Genomic DNA, 20,311 nt, shown 5'->3' with positions numbered 1-20,311 from the left:
CTGCGATTGGCGATGGCCGTGACCGGGGTACCAAGGCCAAAATAGAGTGAACATATGGCAAACTCTTCTTTTTATACTCTTTGGGGGGGGGGGGGGGGGGGGGTTTCGCGCTCTTTTGGGTAGTCCTTCGATTTGGGCCTTACTAATTGGGTGATCCCTGATCACTCTGTTCGATTCTTTAGCCAATAACTGGGCAGGGATCTGGATGGCTGGGCGTGTCCCAAGTGGTCACTGACCCCATTGTTTGTGTTTCCCTTGAACAGGGAGTGGCGCCGAAATGTCTGGGACTGTCCAGGTTGCTTGAGTACCAGTCCTTTGTATTGGTGAACATGGGCCATCAAATGCTAATCAGCCCTATTACAATGCTAATTGGACGGAGTTTCGATACCATCTGCACTTTTGCTGGCAAATATGCATTTCAGGCTCTGAGCCTGGCTGAGTCTTGACTTGTCCATTTTACCCGCCAAGCTTTGCGAGTTCCTCTGCACCTAGTTGGAAGTGGCCATCCCAGATGGCTACACGGCGCTGAGGATCCGGGTTCGAATCTCGGCCCTGGGACACTGTCGTGTGACGTTTGCACATTCTCCCCATGACTGGTTGGGTTTCACCCCCGCAACCCAAAGATGTGGAGTTTAGGTGGATTCGCCACGCTAAATTGCCACGAATTGGAAAAAAAATAATTGGGTACTCTAAATTTATAACAAAAAAAAGACTCCACATAAGATCCCAAAATCGACTACAGGAATAAACCGTTCATGCCAACCATCCAATGGCCTTCGATAAACCATTTTCTGTCCTCCATTATCACAACTGGGCCTTCTGCCAACATATAGATGGAGTATCCCTAATGCACAATATTCTCCAAGCTTTCATAGTGCTCTCAATAATTCAATGTATAGCTGATATCTCTGCAAAGCATTTGTGTGAACAAAGTCTTTGCTCTGACTCAGCCATTTAGGTATTCCTGCTAAATATTAATAAGATATTAAAATATAAATATATCTTGTGTTTTCCACTCACCAGACACAGATGAGTATGCTGGGAACTATTTGTGGGTTTATACAACTGTCTGTAAACACTTAAAGTAAACCACCTCTGTAACTTAAAATTGTGGTATCAGGTTTTGCTCAGTTTTTTACTCGATACCTTTTTTGGCTCAGACACTGGGTTCCTTTCATAACCAGTTGAATCAAGTTTTATTTTGCTATTGAAATCCTCCTATACTAATAAAAAGTAAGGTGTGGTTGAAAGCTAATTCAAACAGAGAGGCTGAGTTCATAGTTTTTGACTATAGTTGTTTACAAAGGAGAGATGACATTACCCTGTTGTACAAATCACCTTCTGTGTTGGTTTAACCACAGGCCTTAAACAATCATTAACTTTGAGCAGTAATTTCACTCTGGTTTAAGGTGTGAACAAGCTTGGTTTGGCTCAGCAAAGAAAGTTTTTGTTATTCAAATCACACATTCAAAGTGATTTTTAAAAATCAAGACTAAACAGAATAACAGTGTGCTACAGATTTTGTAGTACGAGTCTTGTTAATGTTTTTCAATCAATACTTCAAACTAAACTGTGATAGTAAAACAATGGGGCAGATTTGGATTAATATCAGTCCTTCTTCGCAAAGTGACTGATCAACATGAGTGAGCATTGGCAGAGGATAGTACAGGAAAAAGCCCTGCAGTCGTTTCAGAAAAAGTACAATGTTGTGTTGAAGGTATTAACTTTCTAAACAGATGAGCTAAGATGGGTTAAATCATTTTCCTTTACTGCATATTTTGTGAAAACAACATGTTGTCTTGAATAATCTTGTTCTCATTCCATTAGGTTGGATTGGATTGGATTTGTTTATTGTCACGCAGCTCAACAGATCATTAAGTACATGGGAAGAAAAGGGAATAAAGGAAAATACATAATAGGGCAACACAAGATATACAATGTAACTACATAAGCACTCGCATCGGATGAAGCACACGGTGTAGTGTTAATGAGGTCAGTCAATGAGGGGGTAATTTAGGAGTCTGGTGACAGTGGGGAAGAAGCTGTTTTTGAGTCTGTTCGTGCGTGTTTTCAGACTTCTGTATCTCCTGCCCGATGGAAGAAGTTGGAAGAGTGAGTAAGCGGGTGGGAGGGATCTTTGATTATGCTGCCCGCTTTCCCCAGGCAGCGGGAGGTGTAGATGGAGTCAATGGATGGGAGGCAGGTTCGTGTGATGGACTGGGCCATATTCACGACTCTCTGAAGTTTCTTGCGGTCCTGGGCCGAGCAGTTTGCCATACCAGGCTGTGATGCAGCCCGATAGGATGCTTTCTATGGTGCATCTGTAAAAGTTGGTAAGGGTTAATGTGGACATGCTGAATTTTCTTAGTTTCCTGAGGAAGTATAGGCGCTGTTGTGCTTTCTTGGTGATAGCATCGACGTGAATGGACCAGGACAGATTTTTGGAGATGTGCACCCCTAGGAATTTGAAACTGCTAACCATCTCCACCTCGGCCCCTTGATGCTGACAGGGGTGTGTACAGTACTTTGCTTCCTGAAGTCAATGACCAGCTCTTTAGTTTTGCCGGCATTGAGGGAGAGATTGTTGTTATTACACCACTCCACTAAGTTCTCTATCTCCCTCCTGCATTCTGACTCGTCGTTATTCGAGATCCGGCCGACTATGGTCGTATCATTAGATTGTAGATGCAGTTGGAACCAAGTTTTGCGACGCAGTCGTGTATGTACAGGGAGTAGAGTAGGGGGCTAAGTACGCAGCCTTGCGGGGCCCTGGTATTGAGGACTATTGTGGAGGAGGTGTTGGTGTTCATTCTTACTGATTGTGGTCTGTTGGTCAGAAAACCGAGGATCCAGTTGCAGAATGGAGAGCCAAGTCTTAGGGTTTCGAGCTTTGATATGAGCTTGGCTGGGATTATGGTGTTGAAGGCGGAGCTGTAGTCAATAAATAGGAGTCTGAGGTAGGAGTCCTTGTTTTCGAGATGCTCTCGGGATGAGTGTAGGGCCAGGGAAATGGCGTCAGATGTGGACCGGTTGCGGCGGTATGCGAACCTCAATACGGTAGTCATTGAGGCACGTTGCCTGATTCTTCTTTGGTACCGGTATGATGGTGGTCTTCTTGAAGCAGGTGGAGACCTCGGAGTGGAGTAGGGACAGGTTGAAGATGTCTGTGAATACCTCTGCCAGCTGGTCTGCGCAGGCTCTGAGTGCATGACCATGGATCCCGTCCGGGCCCATCGCCTTCTGCGAGTTCACTTTCAGGAAGGCCGATCTGACTTCGGAAGCTGTGATGGTGGGTATGGGTGAATTATGGGCTGCTGGGGCACTCGACAGCGGATTGTTGGTTACCTGCTCGAACCGAGCATAGAATGCATTGAGTTCATCGGGGAGGGGTGCACTGCTGCCAGAGATGCTGCTCGGCTTCGCTTTGTAGCCCGTTATGTTGTTTAGTCCTTGCCACAACCGCCGAGAGTCTGTCTGTGACTCTAGCTCGGTTTGATAGTCTCTCTTGGCATCTCGGATGGCTTTGCGGAGGCCCTACCTGGATTTCTTGTATAGGTCAGGGTCGTCTGCCTTGAACGCCTCAGATCTGTCCTTCAGTAGGGAGTCAATCCTGCGGTTGAGCCATGGTTTCCGGTTGGGGAACGTACGTACTGCTTTCTTTGGCACGCAGTCGTCCACACATTTGCTGATGAAGTCTGTGACGGTGGTGGCATACTCATTTAAGTTAGTCGCTGAGTTCTTAAATATGGACCAGTCCACTGTCTCTAATCAGTCACGTAAGGGGTTGGCCTTATTGTTAAAATACTGTGGATGCTGGAAATTTGAAATTAAAACAATTCTGAAATTAAAGCAGAAAATGCTACAAATACGCAGCTGGTCTGGCAGTATCTGTGGATGGAAAAAGAGTTGCAATCCTGAAGAAGGTTCTTTGACCTGCTTGAAATGTCAACTCTGTTTGTCCCTCAGGGTATTTCTGAGGGTGTTAGTGTGAGCGCAATGCATGGCGGCCTGAAGTATGCAGAGCACCAGATCATGAGATGCCATTTTGAAGCCTGATGCTCCATCCAAGTAATAAAAACAGAAAGTCCTGTAAATGTTCAGCAGGTCTGGCAACATCTGTGGAGAGAGAGACGGAGTTAACATTTTAGATCAAAAACCTTTCTTTCTTCAGAGCACAGTGGCGCAGTGGGTTAGCCCTGCAGCCTCACGGCGCCGAGGTCCCAGGTTCAATCCCGGCTCTGGGTCGCTGTTCGTGTGGAGTTTGCATGTTCTCCCCGTGTTTGCGTGGGTTTCACCCCCACAACACAAAGATGCACAGGGTAGGTGGATTGGCCATTCTAAATTGCCCCTGAATTGGGAAAAAATGAATTGGATACCCTAAATTTGTTTTTTAAAAACACTTTCTTCAGTACCCAACTACTGACCTATTTTAAAAATACATAGTTGAATATTTGTGCAGCAGAATGAAAGGCTCCCACCAGCACTAGTGAGAGGGATCATCCGCTACCTACAGGTTAAGTTGTTGATTTCTTCTGGGTGTAGCTGCGATTTTACAAGTGTTGCTTTCTTGTGGTATTTAAAATTGCAAAAATCTGCAGAAAGTGCTGTGGCAAGGACTGAGGAATTTTTGATGACCAGTTGCTCCAGACATGGGTGTAATAGCAGTCTGCATCTCTTGGAATACAGTATGACTTTCAGAATGACCAAAGAGCATACTGAGCAGGGCAAGCTATTGGAAGAGGGAGAAAGCAGAGATGGGCTCTCAGCAAGAGAGATATTCGCCCAAGAAACATGTCCTCTACCAGCTCTTTATTGAGAAACAACATGTGACACGTTTGCACTTCAATAAGGACGTCCTATTCGAAATCTGCCACCTGCTGCAGTCACAACTGCAACTTCAGAGCAGAGCGAGAACAGCATTGCCCAATAGCTGTGAAAGTGACCGTAACCATTATAAGATATTGTTGTAACCTGCCTACTTACCACTGGCTGGGGACTAATCCCACAATCCTTAGGAGTATGAGCTTTCCCAATGAGGGGGCGGAGAAATCATTAGCAGGTCTCTGCATAAATAAAGCTGGCCAGTATGGAACCAGCTAGAGAGGAGTGAGCAGCAAGGGAGTTACTGCTGCTGTTGTGTGTGTGTGTATATATATTATATGTTATTGTAAATAAAGTTTTTTCTTTTTGTTCTACAAACTCGTGCTGGATTCTTCGTGACCCTCACAAAAGATATATAACTATTTGGAGCAGAATTAGGCCATTCAGCCCATCGAGTCTGCTCCGCCATTCTATAATGGCTGATATGTTCCTCATCTACCTACAATGCTACAGACCAAGAGCTGGATTGTGAAATCAGCCAGAGCATCTCCTCCCAGAATACATAACCTAGGAGCAGGAGTAGGCACTTTTGCCTCCCAAGCCTAAACACCCTCAATGTGATCGTGGCTGACCCCATCCTGGCCTCAACTTCACTGTCCTGCCCGTTCTCCAAAACCCTTCAGCCCATTACCAATTAAAAATCTGTGTAACTCCTCCTTAAATTTACTCACTATCCCTGCATCCACCACACTCTGGGGTAGCAAATTCCATGGATTCACAAACCTTTGGGAGAAGTAGTTTCTACTCAAATCTGTTTTACATTTGCTACCTCTTATTCTAAGATTATGACCTCACATTTTAGAATGCTCCACAAGAGAAAGCATCTGCTCCACGTCTACTTTATCGATACCTTTTGGCATCTTGGATGCCTCAATTAGATCTCCCTTCATTGTTTTAAACTCTCGAGAGTATAGGCCTAAACTGTTCAATCTCTCCTCATTCAATAAATCCCTCATCACTGAAATCAATGTAGTGAACTTCCTCTGAACTGCCTCCAATGCCACTACATCTATCCTCAAATAAGGGGACCAAAACTGTGCACAACACTCCAGGTGAAGTCTTACCAAGGCCTTGTATAGTTGTAACAACACTTCCTAACCTTTATACTCAATTCCTTTTGCTATAAATGCCAACATTCCATTTGCTTTCCTTATTATCTGCTGCATCTGCATGCTCGTTTTCTGTGACCCATGCACGAGGACACCCAGACCAAAATGCATGACTTCACATTTATCCACGTTAAACTCCATCTGCCACATTTTGGCCCACTCTCCTAACCTATCTGTATCCATTTGTAAGGTTCTTATTTCCTCATTGCAACTTACTGTCCCACCTATTTAGATCGTAAATAGCTGGGGCCCAAGGACCGAACCCTGTGACACCCCACTAGTTACATCATGCCATCCAGAAAAAGACCCATTTATCCCGACTCTCTGCCTCCTGTCCGTCAGCCAGTCTTCTATCCAAGCTAATAAATTACCCCTAATCCCATGTGATCTCACCTTGTAACCGTCAGTGCGGCACCTTGACAAATGCCTTGCCGAAGTCCGGATATATTACATCTACAGGATCCTCATTATCCACTTTGTTTGTTACATCTTCGAAGAACTCAAGCAAATTAGCTTAACATGATTTGCCTTTCATAAAACCATGCTGAATCTGATGGATAGCGCTTTAGCTTTCCAAATGTTCTGATATTGCGTCCTTGATAATTGATTCTAACAATTTTCCAATAACAGATGTTAAACTAACTGGCCTGTAATTTCCCACATTCTGCCTCCCTCCCTTTTTGAATAAGGGTGTTACGTTAGCATTTTTCCAATCCACTGGAACCTTGCCCTTGTCTGTGGAATTTTGGAATGTCATAACCAATGGATCCACTTTCTCTGCTCCGACTTCCTTTCATACCCTAGGACCATCAGGCCCTGGGGACTTGTCTGCCCTCAATCCTGAGAGTTTGTTGAGTTTTATTAAGTATTTTAAGTAATATATTAAGTTGAGCTTTAAGTATTATATGTCTGTTTTTATGCGAAGCTGGAGGTATTTGCAACACCTGACAATTTACTTTTCACTGTTGTGTAATGGTGGTCAGTGACATTCTACCCAGAGAGTTATCGACATTTTGTTCTCTCTTGCCAAAGACAAACAAATGGAGTGAACTTGCAGCTTTGTTAGGAATTTAGCCTTCTCCTTGTTGCAGGATGCTATTGAATGCAGAACACACCTCTTTGCAGGCACCAGATATTAACTTTTCCCTGCACCACAATTGAAAGAGTCTCCACTAGCGCACCGCTAGCTGCTGTGTAACTATATGCAGCCAATCATGCAGTTCAATCAATGCTTCACTATCCTGGCAGCAGTCAAGGCGGTTTAAGTTTGAAGTCATTCACTGTGCCATCAGCATTTGAGTCATCATGGCAAAACAAAGGGTCACTGGGTGGGTAAGGGTATCCACTAATCAGATAGCTGATGATTCCTCTGTGCAACCCACACATATGTGTGAAGCATGCAGACAATGAAAGCCATGTTACTACATGAAATGTGATAAGAATGTTGACTCGATGTTTCCACTGCTCGGGCTGTTCTGGTGGAACCCTGCAGTACTCAGCAGAGCATTTGTCAAGATGGTCAGCTGCATATTGAACAATCTCATGAGGGGACAACCTTCCACCAGTTATAAGGTGAGAAGCAGGAGCAGGTAATGAAAGAGGCAACCTAATCAGCCCCTTTCTGTCCAGGTTGTCTGTGAAGAACTCATCCAAGTTTGACACCAATATTAGCGACCCCAATTCACCAACACTCCAACACAGACTTTACCTTTTCCCCGATTCTGACCATCACAGTGTACTTGGTCACAATGCAAAAATAAAAATCACCACAAAATAAGCATTCAAAACCAAATTTAAGACCCAATTTGTGTCGTATTGAATACAAAAGTGAAGCTTTGTACAATCCCTTACTGCCTTTGCCTGTCCTAGTGTTTCTACACAGTGCTATGCCAGTGACCGCAGCATGACTGGTGGAAGACTGTTGACTTTCACTGGAAGAGTCTGCGGGTGGCCTAGCAGGACGACCTTGAACAACTGTGGGCTTAGAAACCTGGCTACAGACTGCACCATCACATCATAATTCCCCCACATCCACAACTCTGATGACAGCACTCGGCTAGGTTCTGGATGGCTTTTGTTTGTGCTGCAATGGAAGCTGTGACATCAACCATCAGATGCGGTATCATGGTTGGGATCACAAGTGTGCAAATGGTGTTAGCTACTTTTCCCAATTTGTATTATAAATGTGCAGCACTATCTGTACTTCATGCAAATGTTTCCCATTTTGTCTATAGTATTTCTTTCTCTGGAGGCATGATCTGTAACACGGAGGCATCTGAATTTATGGCGAAGAGCTTTTGCTACCTTTATGGACAGTACCATTTGAAACATTTCTGGAGAGTAAAATTCTTGTTTGAACTCAGTGACAACATAATCAATTTTTGAGCAGTATATTTCATTGAGGGTAAAAGAAGCACTTTGCTGGGTAGAAATAACTTCTAAGAAATGGATTGCAATGTTTAATCTGTTCAGTGATTTATAGTGCAGTGATGAAGTATTTATTATGTCATCTGATAGTGGAAACAGTTGGACTCTTTAAACTGTAACGTGTTTATTAATATGTAGGTCAGGGTTCAAAAACATTTTAATATTTTCATCATGTTTGTCTGCCTTTGGAAATAATTTTTAAGAGATTCCATTTCAACAATTTTGGAAAACATCAAAGACGGGCTGAAGATCGAGGTGTGGATCTATTTTGGTAATTAAGAACTGCAGCCCTTGTTCGAATACAAAAGATATATTGTCATCTTAGCAATTAACTCTTGTGTGTGCATTTTGTATTTATGACGTGAAACTTGATTTATCTCTTGATAACTTGGATCATGTGTTTCTGTTTTGTTTGAAATGTTTCAGGTTATCATAGTACAATATGGATGAGTCAAATAGTTCATAATCTTTGTTGTTAAGACGGCAGTAATTGAGACACTTGAAAGTACGGAACAGAGGGAAGTAGATCCTTGGAAAATAGGCGACAGGTTTAGATAAAGGATCTGGATTGGCTGGGAGGGCCGAAGGGCCTGTTCCTGTGCTGTCATTTCCTTTGTTCTTTGTTCTTAAACTTGATCTGCACCTGTAGATTTACAGTTCCAGTTAACTCCAATCAAAGATTATCCTGAAGTTCTATATTGATCAAAAAGAGGTTGTTATTGTGTTGCGATGGAGACAAAATGAAGATAAATTATGTTTTTTAATTTGTTATTATTTTGAGGATGTTACATAGAATTACATTGGCCTGTTTCTGCACTGTAAATTAATTCAGCCAACTGGTCTATGGCAGTTTATGCTCCACACAGACCTTTAATGCTGTCCCCTGAGGTATGTCATGATCCGTAATTTTTTCCCCCTCTGCTTTCATTTGCCAGTAACACAAGGCAGGCAACTATCTACATCACTCTTGAAATGACTGCCCCAAAACAAATGATAGCAGCCTAATTGTGCCTTATCCCTCAATTTCCTTTCATCTCTTAGGGGAAGCACGGTAGCATGGTGGTTAGCATAAATGCTTCACAGCTCCAGGGTCCCATGTTCGATTTCCGGCTGTGTCACTGTCTGTGCGGAGTCTGCACGTCCTCCCCGTGTGTGCGTGGGTTTCTTCCGGGTGCTCCGGTTTCCTCCCACAGTCCAAAGATGTGCGGGTTAGGTGGATTGGCCATGCTAAATTGCCCGTAGTGTCCTAAAAAAAAAGTAAGGTTGGGGGGGGTTGTTGGGTTACAGGTATAGGGTGGATACGTGGGTTTGAGTAGGGTGATCATTGCTCGGCACAACATCGAGGGCCGAAGGGCCTGTTCTGTGCTGTACTGTTCTATGTTCTATGTTCTTTGGGATGCATCTAGCCTGAAATAGGATACTCCCCGGAGTAGAGAAACTATAATAGCCAAGTTCTCCGACTGTTGGAATTCTCTTTTCCCGCTGGCAGTGCACTCACGTCCACGGGTTTCCCAACAGGGTGGGGTGGCTTCAATGGGAAATCCCATTGACGAGCGGTGGGAAGAGAGAACCCTACCGCCAGAGAATGCCGTGCAGCCGAGAAACACCCGGCTGGCGAACCAGAGAATCCCGCCCAATATGTACACTGATGCTCCAATGCATTGCTCCACTATGACCATAATTTATTTGGCATAAACCATTTCAACTGTATTTGAGTGCCAATTTGATGTGAACCTGTTGAACATATTTTGAATATCTAATACAATGAAGAGTACTTTGAATATTTAGATCCACTTATATTTTCCAGAATCAGGACTAATTCTAAGATGGAAGTTTAGCCTGTGTTGATAATACTGAAAGTGAATGGATACAATGGAATGATCTAACTGTTCATGTCACTAAATATTTACTTTCTCAACATCACTGTATTTATGCTTTGGTGCCATTCAGTGTATTTAGCTCTTCAATTAGTTTATTCTAAACTAACGGACTCGTCAAATGTTATTTGATCGCAGCACTGCGCGTTAAGAGAATTGTCATTGGAGGCCTAACAGATATGTTCAGATTTGGAAAGTTACAGAGAAACTTGCTTGAGTACAACATGGCTTTGTTAGCTCAATCTGTTTGTGCTTCAAGCTGCTATTATTGAGCCTCAGCTTCAGAAAGTCTAAACAGTACATTTTCAGAAAGCACACAACACCCAAGTTAATGGATGAGCTCAGAACACCCTATTAATCAGGTTTAGGTTTTTGTATAATGTGATCTAAATTTTCAGATATATAGTTGAAATCTGTACTTCCTTGTCCACCAAAAACTGATCAACTCATTGCTATTTATGGGATCATGATAATGCATGTAAAATTATTACTACTTTCACCTAACAATCACTTCTCTGCTCAGTAAGTTATTATATTAAGCATTTTGGGAGATTGTTCTTTGAGCCATATATGTTCAAGTTTCTTTCCTTCCCTTTCTCTCTCTCTCTCCCTCTCTCACACTCACACTCCCACACACACACACACACACACACACACATAAAATACTGGCCAAAAGTTATGACATTGGAAGATGACCAGTAGAATAATAAGTCCAGTGATTGAAAGGATGATAAAGTTCACCTTGAACTGCATTGCAAAATTACCATAATACTTGGTTCATAATACTTGAAGTACAAATAGCATACTTATCTGCATGTTGGCCTTTTTACCCTTCCGAGAACAAAGATAATGTCACTTTAATAACCGAGCAGAGTTTTATTTGATCGTCTCATTTCCTTTCTGTGTTTGACTTATTTATCCAGCAGCCTGTTTAATCTATATCAGATTAGTACAATGTCTGTGATAAATGTGGAGAGAATTGCATATCTTCTGATTGGGTAGCAGTAATAACTAGCGTGTATGTAAGAAGTATGGTAGACATGTGATCGATGGTACTGCAGGATTCGTCACAGCCTCATAATTCAGTCAACTGCACATTCTTCACAAGTGAGAATCGCGCTTGTTATTACTGCTTACTGGTTGTAATGCTCAATCCCTTTCATTGATTGACAGTCGGCCAGATGATATAACAACAATGCTTTTCCTGCACACATGGCCTTTACCTGAACCTGTAACTAAAGATTTGGAAATCGAAATCAACAGCAGTGACTGCCCAATTATTCATGGTCCTTCCAGATGGTTCTGGCAGTAATTGGGTCAGTTGAGAAAGATAACATGGGCAAAGCATGCAGTCTGCAGGAGCTTCATCTAGATCTCTGAACCGCTGTACAGTTATTTTACACAATCCATAATTAAAATATATAGCCACTGTGACTCTTCATTCTAAATTGTATTTCTGCTTCTCATGATGTGTTTTCGTGGAAGCTGTCCTAATGATTTAGTGGGTAAATTTACTGACTGTTGGAATTATTTAGGACAGAAAGAGCCCATTCAGTCTATCATGTCTGTGCTGGCTCTTTGAAAGTGCTGTCCAATTACTCACCCTCCTCTTTTTTTTTCTCTCCATAATGATGCAGTTTATTCCCCATTAAATATTTATTCAATTCCCCTTTGAAAGTTAATATTGAGCCTGCTTCCACCGCCCTTTCAGGCAACTCAGGTATTCCAGATTACAACAATTTGCTGCGTTAAAGCATTTCCCATCTCCCTTTCGAACTATTGCAAGTTATCTTAAATCGATGCTCATCCTCATGCTTTTTAAAATTCATTTACGGGATGTGGGCGTCGCTGGTCGCATTTATTGCCCATCCCTAGTTGCCCTTCAGAAGGTGGTGGTGAGTTGCCTTATTGAACTGCTGCAGTCCTTGAAGTGTGGGCACACCCACTGTGCTGTTAGGGAGGGTGTTCCAGGATGTTGTCACAGCAATAGTGAAGTATCACTGATATATTTCCAAGTTGGGGTGGTGAGTGACTTGGAGGGGGACATCGAGGTGGTGGGGTTCCCAGGTATCTGCTCTTGTCCTTCTAGAAGGTAGTGGCTGTGGGTTTGGAAGATGCTGTCTAACGAACCTTGGTGAGTTACTGCGGTGCATCTTGTACATAATACACACGGCTGCCACTGTTCGTTGGTGGTGGAGGGTTTGAAATTTGTGGAAGGGGGAGCAGTCAAGCAGGCTGCTTTGTCCTGGATGGTGTCAACTTATTGAGTGTTTTTGGAGCTGCACTCATCCAGGCAAGTGGAGTGAATTCCATTACACTCCTGAGTTGTGCCTTGTGGGCTTTGGGGGGGGGGGGGGGGGGGGGGGTCAGGAGGTGAATTACTAGCTGTAGGATTCCTAGCCTTTGACCTTCCCTGGTAGCCACTGTATTAATATGGCTATCCCTGTTCAGTTTCTGATCAATGGTAACCCCCAGGATGTTGATTCAGCAATGGTAATGCCCTGAATGTTAAGGGGCGGTGGTTAGATCCTCTCTTGTAGGAGATGGTCATTGCCTGGCACTTGGCTGGTGCTAATGTAACTTGCTACTTCATAGAATCATCATAGAATTTACAGTGCAGAAGGAGGCCATTCGGCCCATCAGGTCTCCGGCCCTAAGAGCATACCACCCACGCCCACACCTCCACCCTATCCCCGCAACCCAGCAATCCCTTTTTTGGACACTAAGGGCAATTTAGCACAGCCAATTCACCTAACCTTTGGACTGTGGGAGGAAACCGGAGCACTCTGGGGAAACCCACGCAGACACATGGGGCGGGATTCTCCCATTTGGCGGCAGAGTGTCCACGCTGTTGGAAACGCCGTCGCATTTCACAACGGCGTGAACGGGCCGCTGGGAGTACCAATTCTGGCCCCTACAGGGGCCAGCACGGCGCTGGAGCAGTTCACACTGCTCCCATCCCAGTGCAAAATATGCGCCGCACCAACCTGCGCATGCGTGGTTGCCTCCCTCAACGTGCTTGCCCTGATGCAACATGGCGCGGGAATTCAGGAGCCGGCGCGTAAGAAAAGAGGCCTGGGGAGCAGGAGGCCGGCCTGCCGATCGGTGGGCCCCAATTGGAGACACCCCACCATTGACCATTGAGCCTGCTGCATTGAATATGATCCTGGGCTTCCACTGCATTTTCCAGCCTGCTCCCCATATCCCTCAATTCCCTGAGAGACCAAAAATCTGTCTTTCCTCGCCTTAAATTTATTTAATGATGGAGCACCCAGAACCCCCGGGTGAAGAATTCACTTTGAATTACCTTTGAGTGAAGTAATTTCTCCTCATCACAGCCCGAAATGATTGGTTCCTTATCCTAATACTCTGGCCCTGTGTTTTTTCCCCGGCCAATAGAAACAATCCAATCTCTCGACATCCACTCTATCAAGCAGCACTGTGACACAGTGGTTAGCGCTACTGCCTCACAGTGCCAGGGACTCTGATTTGATTCCAAGCTTGGGTAACCTACTTTCTCCCCGTGCCTGCGTGTGTTTCCACCGGGTGCTCCGATTTCCTCCCATAGTCCAAAGATGTGCAGGTTAGGTGGATTGGCCATTCAAAATTGTCCCTGAGCACCCAATGATTCGGTGGGGTTATGTGGTTACTGGGATAGGCGGGGAGTGGGCCTAGATAGAGTGCTCTTTCAGACGTTTGGTGCAGACTCGATGGACCGAATGGCCTCCTTCACCACTGTAGGGATTCTGTGGCAGCCCCTTCAGAATTCTCCAGGTTTTAATAAGATTGTCTCTTTTTCTTACCTCCAGAGAATATGGGCCCAATTTACTCAGCTTCTCATCATTTGGCAGCCCCTTCATCCCAACGAGCAAGTATATATCTTTTCTTCAAATATAGAGAATTAAACTGCACATAGCACTTCAGATGCAGTCTCACTGTCCAACTTTTTTTATTCACTCAGGGGACGTGGACTTTGACCATAAGAAGTTGAGCAGAAGTAAGCCATTCGGCCCACCAAATCTACTCCGCCATTCAATGAGATCATGACTAATTTGATGAGATAATCTTCAACTCCACTTGCTTGCCTTATCCCCATAACCCTTGAATCCTGCCACCGCAAAACCCACATGTGCAAATTCTGACCAGGCCCTTTCCCACCCCCACAAAAATGGTAGATTCTGTGATTGGGAGCAAGACTTTCACTTTTTTTGATCTCTTCCATTTTCACAATGATTGAGAGGCTGTCGTTTGTTACGAAAATCCAGACTATGGTATCCAATTGTCACATAGGAACTGAGGAACTGTTCTATGTCATTTGGCTCATCGAGCCTGTTTTCCGACATTCAATGAAATTGTGACTGATCTGTTTCTGAACTCCATCCTTGGCTGTATATTAATTTATACCCATAGTTAGCAATCTCAGATCGAAAATTATTATTTAAGCTTGTGCCTACTGCTTTTTATGGATGAGAATTCCATACTGCTAGCATCCTCTTTGTGAAGGGGTGTTTCTTACACTCTCCTCCTGATTAACCTGCCTCTGATTTTAAGGTCCCTTTGTCCTAGACATCCACACGAGTGAAAAATGTTTATCCTATTCTACGCTATCAAATCCTTTCTAAATTCTAAAAGTTACATATGTACATATAAATTAGGAACAAAAATGAGGCCATTTCGCCCTTTCAACCTGCTCCAACATTCAATAAGATCATGGCTGACCTAATTGTGGCTTAGCACTAATTTCCTGCCTACCCCGATACCCTTTTGACTACTTTGTCAGTCAAGAATCTATCTACCTCTGTCTTCAAAATGTCCAGTGACCCAGGACCCTCCACTGCTCTCTGAGGAAGAGTTTCACAGACCAGGAACCCCTGAGAGAGAAACAAATTCTCCTAATCTCTGCCTTAAATGGGAGATGCTTATTTTTAATAGTGTGCCTAGTTTTGGTCTCTCCCACAAGGCGAAACATCCTCTCAGCATCCACTCTGTTCAAGTTCCCTCAGTAACATATATGCTTCAATAAGGTCACTTAATCCTTCCTTCGCAACTCCATAGATGCAGGCCCAACTCATCCAACTTTTCTTCATAAGATAACCCTTTCATTCCAGGAATCAGTTGAGTGATTCTTCTCTTAACTATTTAAGGAGCCAAAATTGTACACAGCAATCCAGATGTGCTCTTACCAATGCCCTGCACAAGTGTAGCAAAACATATCTACTGTTATATGCCATTCCTCAAAAAATAAATGTTAAACATTCCATTTGCCTTCCAAATCAATTGCTGTACCTGCATACTAACTTAAAAACATAGGGAGCAGGAGTAGGCCATTCAGCTCTTTGAGTCTGGTGTGCCATTTACTATAGGAACATAGGAATTAGGGGCAGAAGTGGGCAATTCAGCCTTTGAAGCCTGCTCTGCCATTCAATCAGATCATGGCTGATCCCCTCCTGGTCTCAAATTCACCTCCTCACCTGTTCCTCATATCCATTTAACCGTTTTTAAAATCTGAAATATATCTATCTCTGGCTGATCATTCAACTCATTTGCCTGTAGACAATACCAACACCAGACCCATTTGAGTATTGCCCTCTGTAATTGTTTCTCTGGAACCCAAATGTATATCTACCTCTCTCTCTCTCTCCTCTCTCTCTCTCTCTCTCTCTCTCTCTCTCTCTCCCCCCCCCCCCCCCCCCCCCCCCCCAACAAACAGTTGCTACTTATGTGTTGGAAATAATTTTGCCAGTTGTAGATTTGCTGCTGTTGAGCTGGTGCATAATACCCTACCAGTTATTTTATTTTATATTTTATTTCCTTTTTAATTATTACTTTTTTTGGGTATGCTTGTGTGTGCCCTTCTCTATATATGTATATATAAACATATATATATCTTATTCTGTGTACATAACGGTAAATATACTTTGTTCAAAAACACAATGAAAAAAAATTATTAAAAGAAACTCATTAGCCTGTCCATTCCTCTCCGCTCCCCCCCACCCCCATCTTATCCTTTCATCCCTTTTGCTCCAAGAGCTATATCTAACTTCTTCTTGAAAAAGTACAGGCCGGAATTCTCCCGTTCTTCACTGGTCCTGCTGGCAGCGCACACCTGGCCGCAGGTTTCCCGGCAGCGTGGGGTGGCTTTAATGGGCAATCCCATTGACAGTAGCGGGAACAGAGAATCCCGCCATCAGCGGATGGCGTACCGCCTCCTGCCGCGGAGAAACGCGCAGCTGGGGGACCGAAGAATCCAGTCCACAATGATTTGGCCTCAAGTACTTTCTGTGGTAGTGAATTCCACAGGCTCATCACTCTCTGGGTGAAGAAATCCCACCTCATCTTAGTCCTAAATGGTCTACCCCGTATCCTCAGACTGTGACCCCTGGTTCTGGACACATCCACCATCGGGAACATCCTTCCTGCATCTACGCTGTCTAGTCCTGTTAGAATTTTATAGTTTCTATAAGATCCCCCCTTCTGAACTCCAGGGAATATAACCATAACCGGCTGATCTTTCCTCATACATCAGTCCCAGCATCCTAGGAGTCAGTCGTGTAAACATTCTCTGCACTCCCTCTATACAAAAAACTTCCTTCCTCAGATAAGGAGACCAAAACTGTGCACAATTTTCCATGTGTGGTCTCACCAAGCACAATATAATTGCAGCAAGATATCCCTGTCCTGTACTCGAATCTTCTTGCTATAAAGGCCAACATACCATTTGCCTCCTTTTTGTGATTCATCTACCAAGACACCCAGGTCCGTCTTAATCCCAGAGTTCTGCAATCTCTGACTTTAGATAGTATGTTGCTTTTCTATTTGTCCTGTCAAAGTGGAAAAGTTAAAATTTTCCCACGTTCTAGTCTATCTGGCAAATTTTTGCCCACTCATCTAACCTATGTATATCCCTTCTCAGACTTCTTATGTCCTCTTCACAACTTACTTTCCTATCTGAATGTTAGAATATAGAACAGAATTCATACAGTGCAGAAGGAGGCCATTTAGCCCATTGTGTCGGCACAAACCCTCTGAAAAAGCACCCTAGCGATGCCCACTCCCCCACCTATGCACTACAGTGAAGATAGATGCAAAATGTCTTTTAATTCATCGTCAGTCCCCACAATCTAGAGGACCAATGTTAGCTTTACTTTTTTTCTTTTTAAATACCTATATAAACTCTTACTGTTTTTACCTTTCTAGCTAGTTTTATCTCGTACTCTAATTTATTCTTCCTTATTGTTCTTTTCTTCATTTTTTAATATTCTGTCCAATCTGGGGCTGGTTTAGCAAAGTGGGCTAAACAGCTGGCTTGTAATGCAGAACAAGGCCAGCAACACTAGTTCAATTCCCATACCGGCCTCCCAGAACGTGTGCCGGAATGTGGCGACTAGGGGCTTTTCACAGTAACTTCATTGAAGCCTACTTGTGACAATAAGCGATTATTTTTCTTTTTTTTCTGACCAGCCACAAATCTTTCAATTTGATACTATCTTTAACTTCCTTAGTCAGCCCTGGAGGCACATCCTTCCCTTCGAGTCTTTCTCATTGGAATGTATCTGTGCTGAGTATTATGAAATATTTTCTTAAATGTCTGCCACTGCAACTCTACTGACCAATACCTTAACCTGGTTTCCCAGTTCATTTTAGTCAGCTCTCTTTATACCCTCATAATTAACCTTTCCAGTGCAACAGTGTCTTTCCTGTAACAGTGAAGTGAAGCAGCACTCTAGCTGTGGCATAACTAATGTTTTATACAGTTCCAGGATACCCCCTGTGCTCTTGTATTCTATTTCTTAGCTACTAAAGGAAACAATCCCATTTGTCTGTTCACACTTTATCTACCTATCCTGCTACCTTCAAGGATCATTTATTTCCTAATCTTGTTTACCTTCCCCAAATGTTTTACCTCACACTTCTGCTGATTGAATTCGATTTGCCTCTTTTCTGTCCATCTGACTGGTCTGCTGATCACTTCCTGCTATACAAGGCGGGAATATGTAATCTATTCTTATAAATAAACCTTGGAGCCTTGTAGCAGGTTGGTAAATCTGAGCTTCAATCCTTCGAAGGCTAATACCTCCTTTCTATACTGCAGTACCCAGAACTGTACACAGCATGTCTGATGTAATCTAACCATGACTTTGTACAGCTCTAGATAACCCCTCTTGTCTAATTCAGTCCTTCCAGTTATAAAGCACATCATTCCATTATCGTTTTTTAAAAAATCTGACTATTATTTAGTGATCTGTGTATGTGGATCTCTGAATCTCTTTGGACCTCCAATGTTCTTAGCTTTTCATCATTTAAATAATATTTGGATCTTCCACTTTTTGGTCCATAAAAGATTACCTCAAATTTCCCTGAGTCTAAATGCGCCTGCCACAGTTTTACCGACTCACTTAATCTGCCAATGTCTCTTTGTAATGTTATGCTCCTATCTGCACTGCTTACTATATCACCAATCATTGTGTTATCAACAAACTTGGATATATGGTGTGTTATAAATATAGTAAATCACTGAGGCCATAATATAGATCCTTATTAGGCAACACCAGTCATTTCCTGCCAGTCTGATTAGCTGTTAGCCCTTTTTCTGTTTTCTGTCACCTAACTTGGGTCAATAATTAGACATTAATTTAATGAGCTTTAAATGTTGAGTTAACCAAATTGACTGTGAAGCAATTCAGGATCTCCTCCAGTTGTGAAAAGCACGACACAAATATAATTTATTTCTTGTACATCCTTTACCTCACTATATCACCCATAGTGACAATTACTCATTTAGGTTCTCATTACATGGGGGAATCAACAAAAGTTAAAATCTTTTATTCAATCTAAAGTTTTCATTAATCTACTTAGAATTCCAATAAGAAACAATCCTGTTGACCATTTCTCAGTTCTGGTTATCTTTTTTAAATGTTTTTATAGGTTTTCACAACTTTTATGTTACAGTTTGTATGATTAGTTTACAGGTTTCATAGCCACACATAGTGTTTGGGAAGACAACTAAAAACTGACGTACACGACAAATATCAACAAAATTACAATGAGAGAACTGGCAAACAAACACGGATTACTATACATTCAACAACTTATTTCTCCTCCTTCCATGGCCATGGACCTGACTCGGCTACCGTTCTTGACGCTAGCCCCAGTGTGAGTTGCCCACGTGTTGCTGTTCCCTCTGGTTTTCCACTTGCCCTCGGGCCCCATCCCCTGTGGTCATGCTCATGGCTATTTTTTCCCGGGGCCTTTGTGGTCCCCCCCCCCCCCCCCCCCCCCCCAACCTTCCCTTCTGCTCAGTGTCTCTAGTGCACCTTTCTACCATCCCCTACTGGTTGCTAGCTGCGAATAGGTCTTGAATTAGGTTTGTGACTGCCTTCCACGTCTTGTGGAAGCCCTCCACTGACCCGTGATGGCAAATTTTATCTTTTCCAGTTGGAGGAATTCCAACAGGTCGGCCAACCAGCCGAGCAGAATTCTTCAGTAGGCGATTAATGAGGCAAAGATTGGGCCCCCTCCACATAAAGTGTTCTGGCTGGTCTGATACGCCAAAGACTGCCATTTTGTGGCCTGGCTGCACCCTCACCCACATCACCTTGGACATTGCCTCGAAAAAGGTTGTCTAAAGCCCCACCAATCTGGAGCAAGCCCAGAACATGTGTGTGTGGTTGGCAGGGCCTGCCTCGCACAGTTCACATTTTTTCTCCACCTCTGGGAAGAACCTGATCATTCGGGCTTTGGTTAGGTGAGCTCTGTGTGCCACTTTTAGCTGCATCAGGCTCAGCCCTGCACAAGTGGAAGTGGAGTTTGCCCAATGTAGTGCTTCGATCCAGAGTCCTCCTCGCCCGACTTTGATGCCCAGATCCTCCTCCCAGTTCTCCCTCGTCTCATCCAGGGGGGATTGTACATCCTCCAACAGTCCCCTTTGTTCCCCTTCCCCAGGTTGCCCGCATCGCAGTTCCTCAACCAGTGAATGTCTCGGTATCTGGGGGTACGCTGTGGTTTCCCTGCGGAGGA

At 43.6% G+C, this 20,311-nt stretch overlaps 1 protein-coding gene across 10 annotated transcripts in view; it reads left to right on the top strand.

The window, feature by feature from the left end:
* Positions 1-20,311, top strand: part of rgmb (repulsive guidance molecule BMP co-receptor b) — a 227,509-nt gene that overhangs the window by 119,348 nt on the left and 87,850 nt on the right. For 3 of the 10 annotated variants that reach the window (XM_038805200.1, XM_038805197.1, XM_038805198.1), the window contains one exon: positions 14,104-14,162. The exons of 5 other annotated variants lie outside the window; for them this stretch is intronic. In XM_038805200.1, coding sequence (XP_038661128.1) covers positions 14,109-14,162 — 54 coding nt within the window. In that variant the 5' untranslated portion in view covers positions 14,104-14,108. Of the gene's footprint in view, positions 1-7,490; positions 7,563-14,103; positions 14,167-20,311 lie in introns of those variants that run through there. 2 more of the 10 variants (XM_038805196.1, XM_038805206.1) reach the window with 2 other exon arrangements.

This window comes from Scyliorhinus canicula, chromosome 8, assembly GCF_902713615.1.
Source record: "Scyliorhinus canicula chromosome 8, sScyCan1.1, whole genome shotgun sequence".
NCBI lineage: Eukaryota > Metazoa > Chordata > Chondrichthyes > Carcharhiniformes > Scyliorhinidae > Scyliorhinus > Scyliorhinus canicula.
Note: the sequence above shows the minus strand (reverse complement) of the source record. Positions and strands in the feature narration are given on the sequence as shown.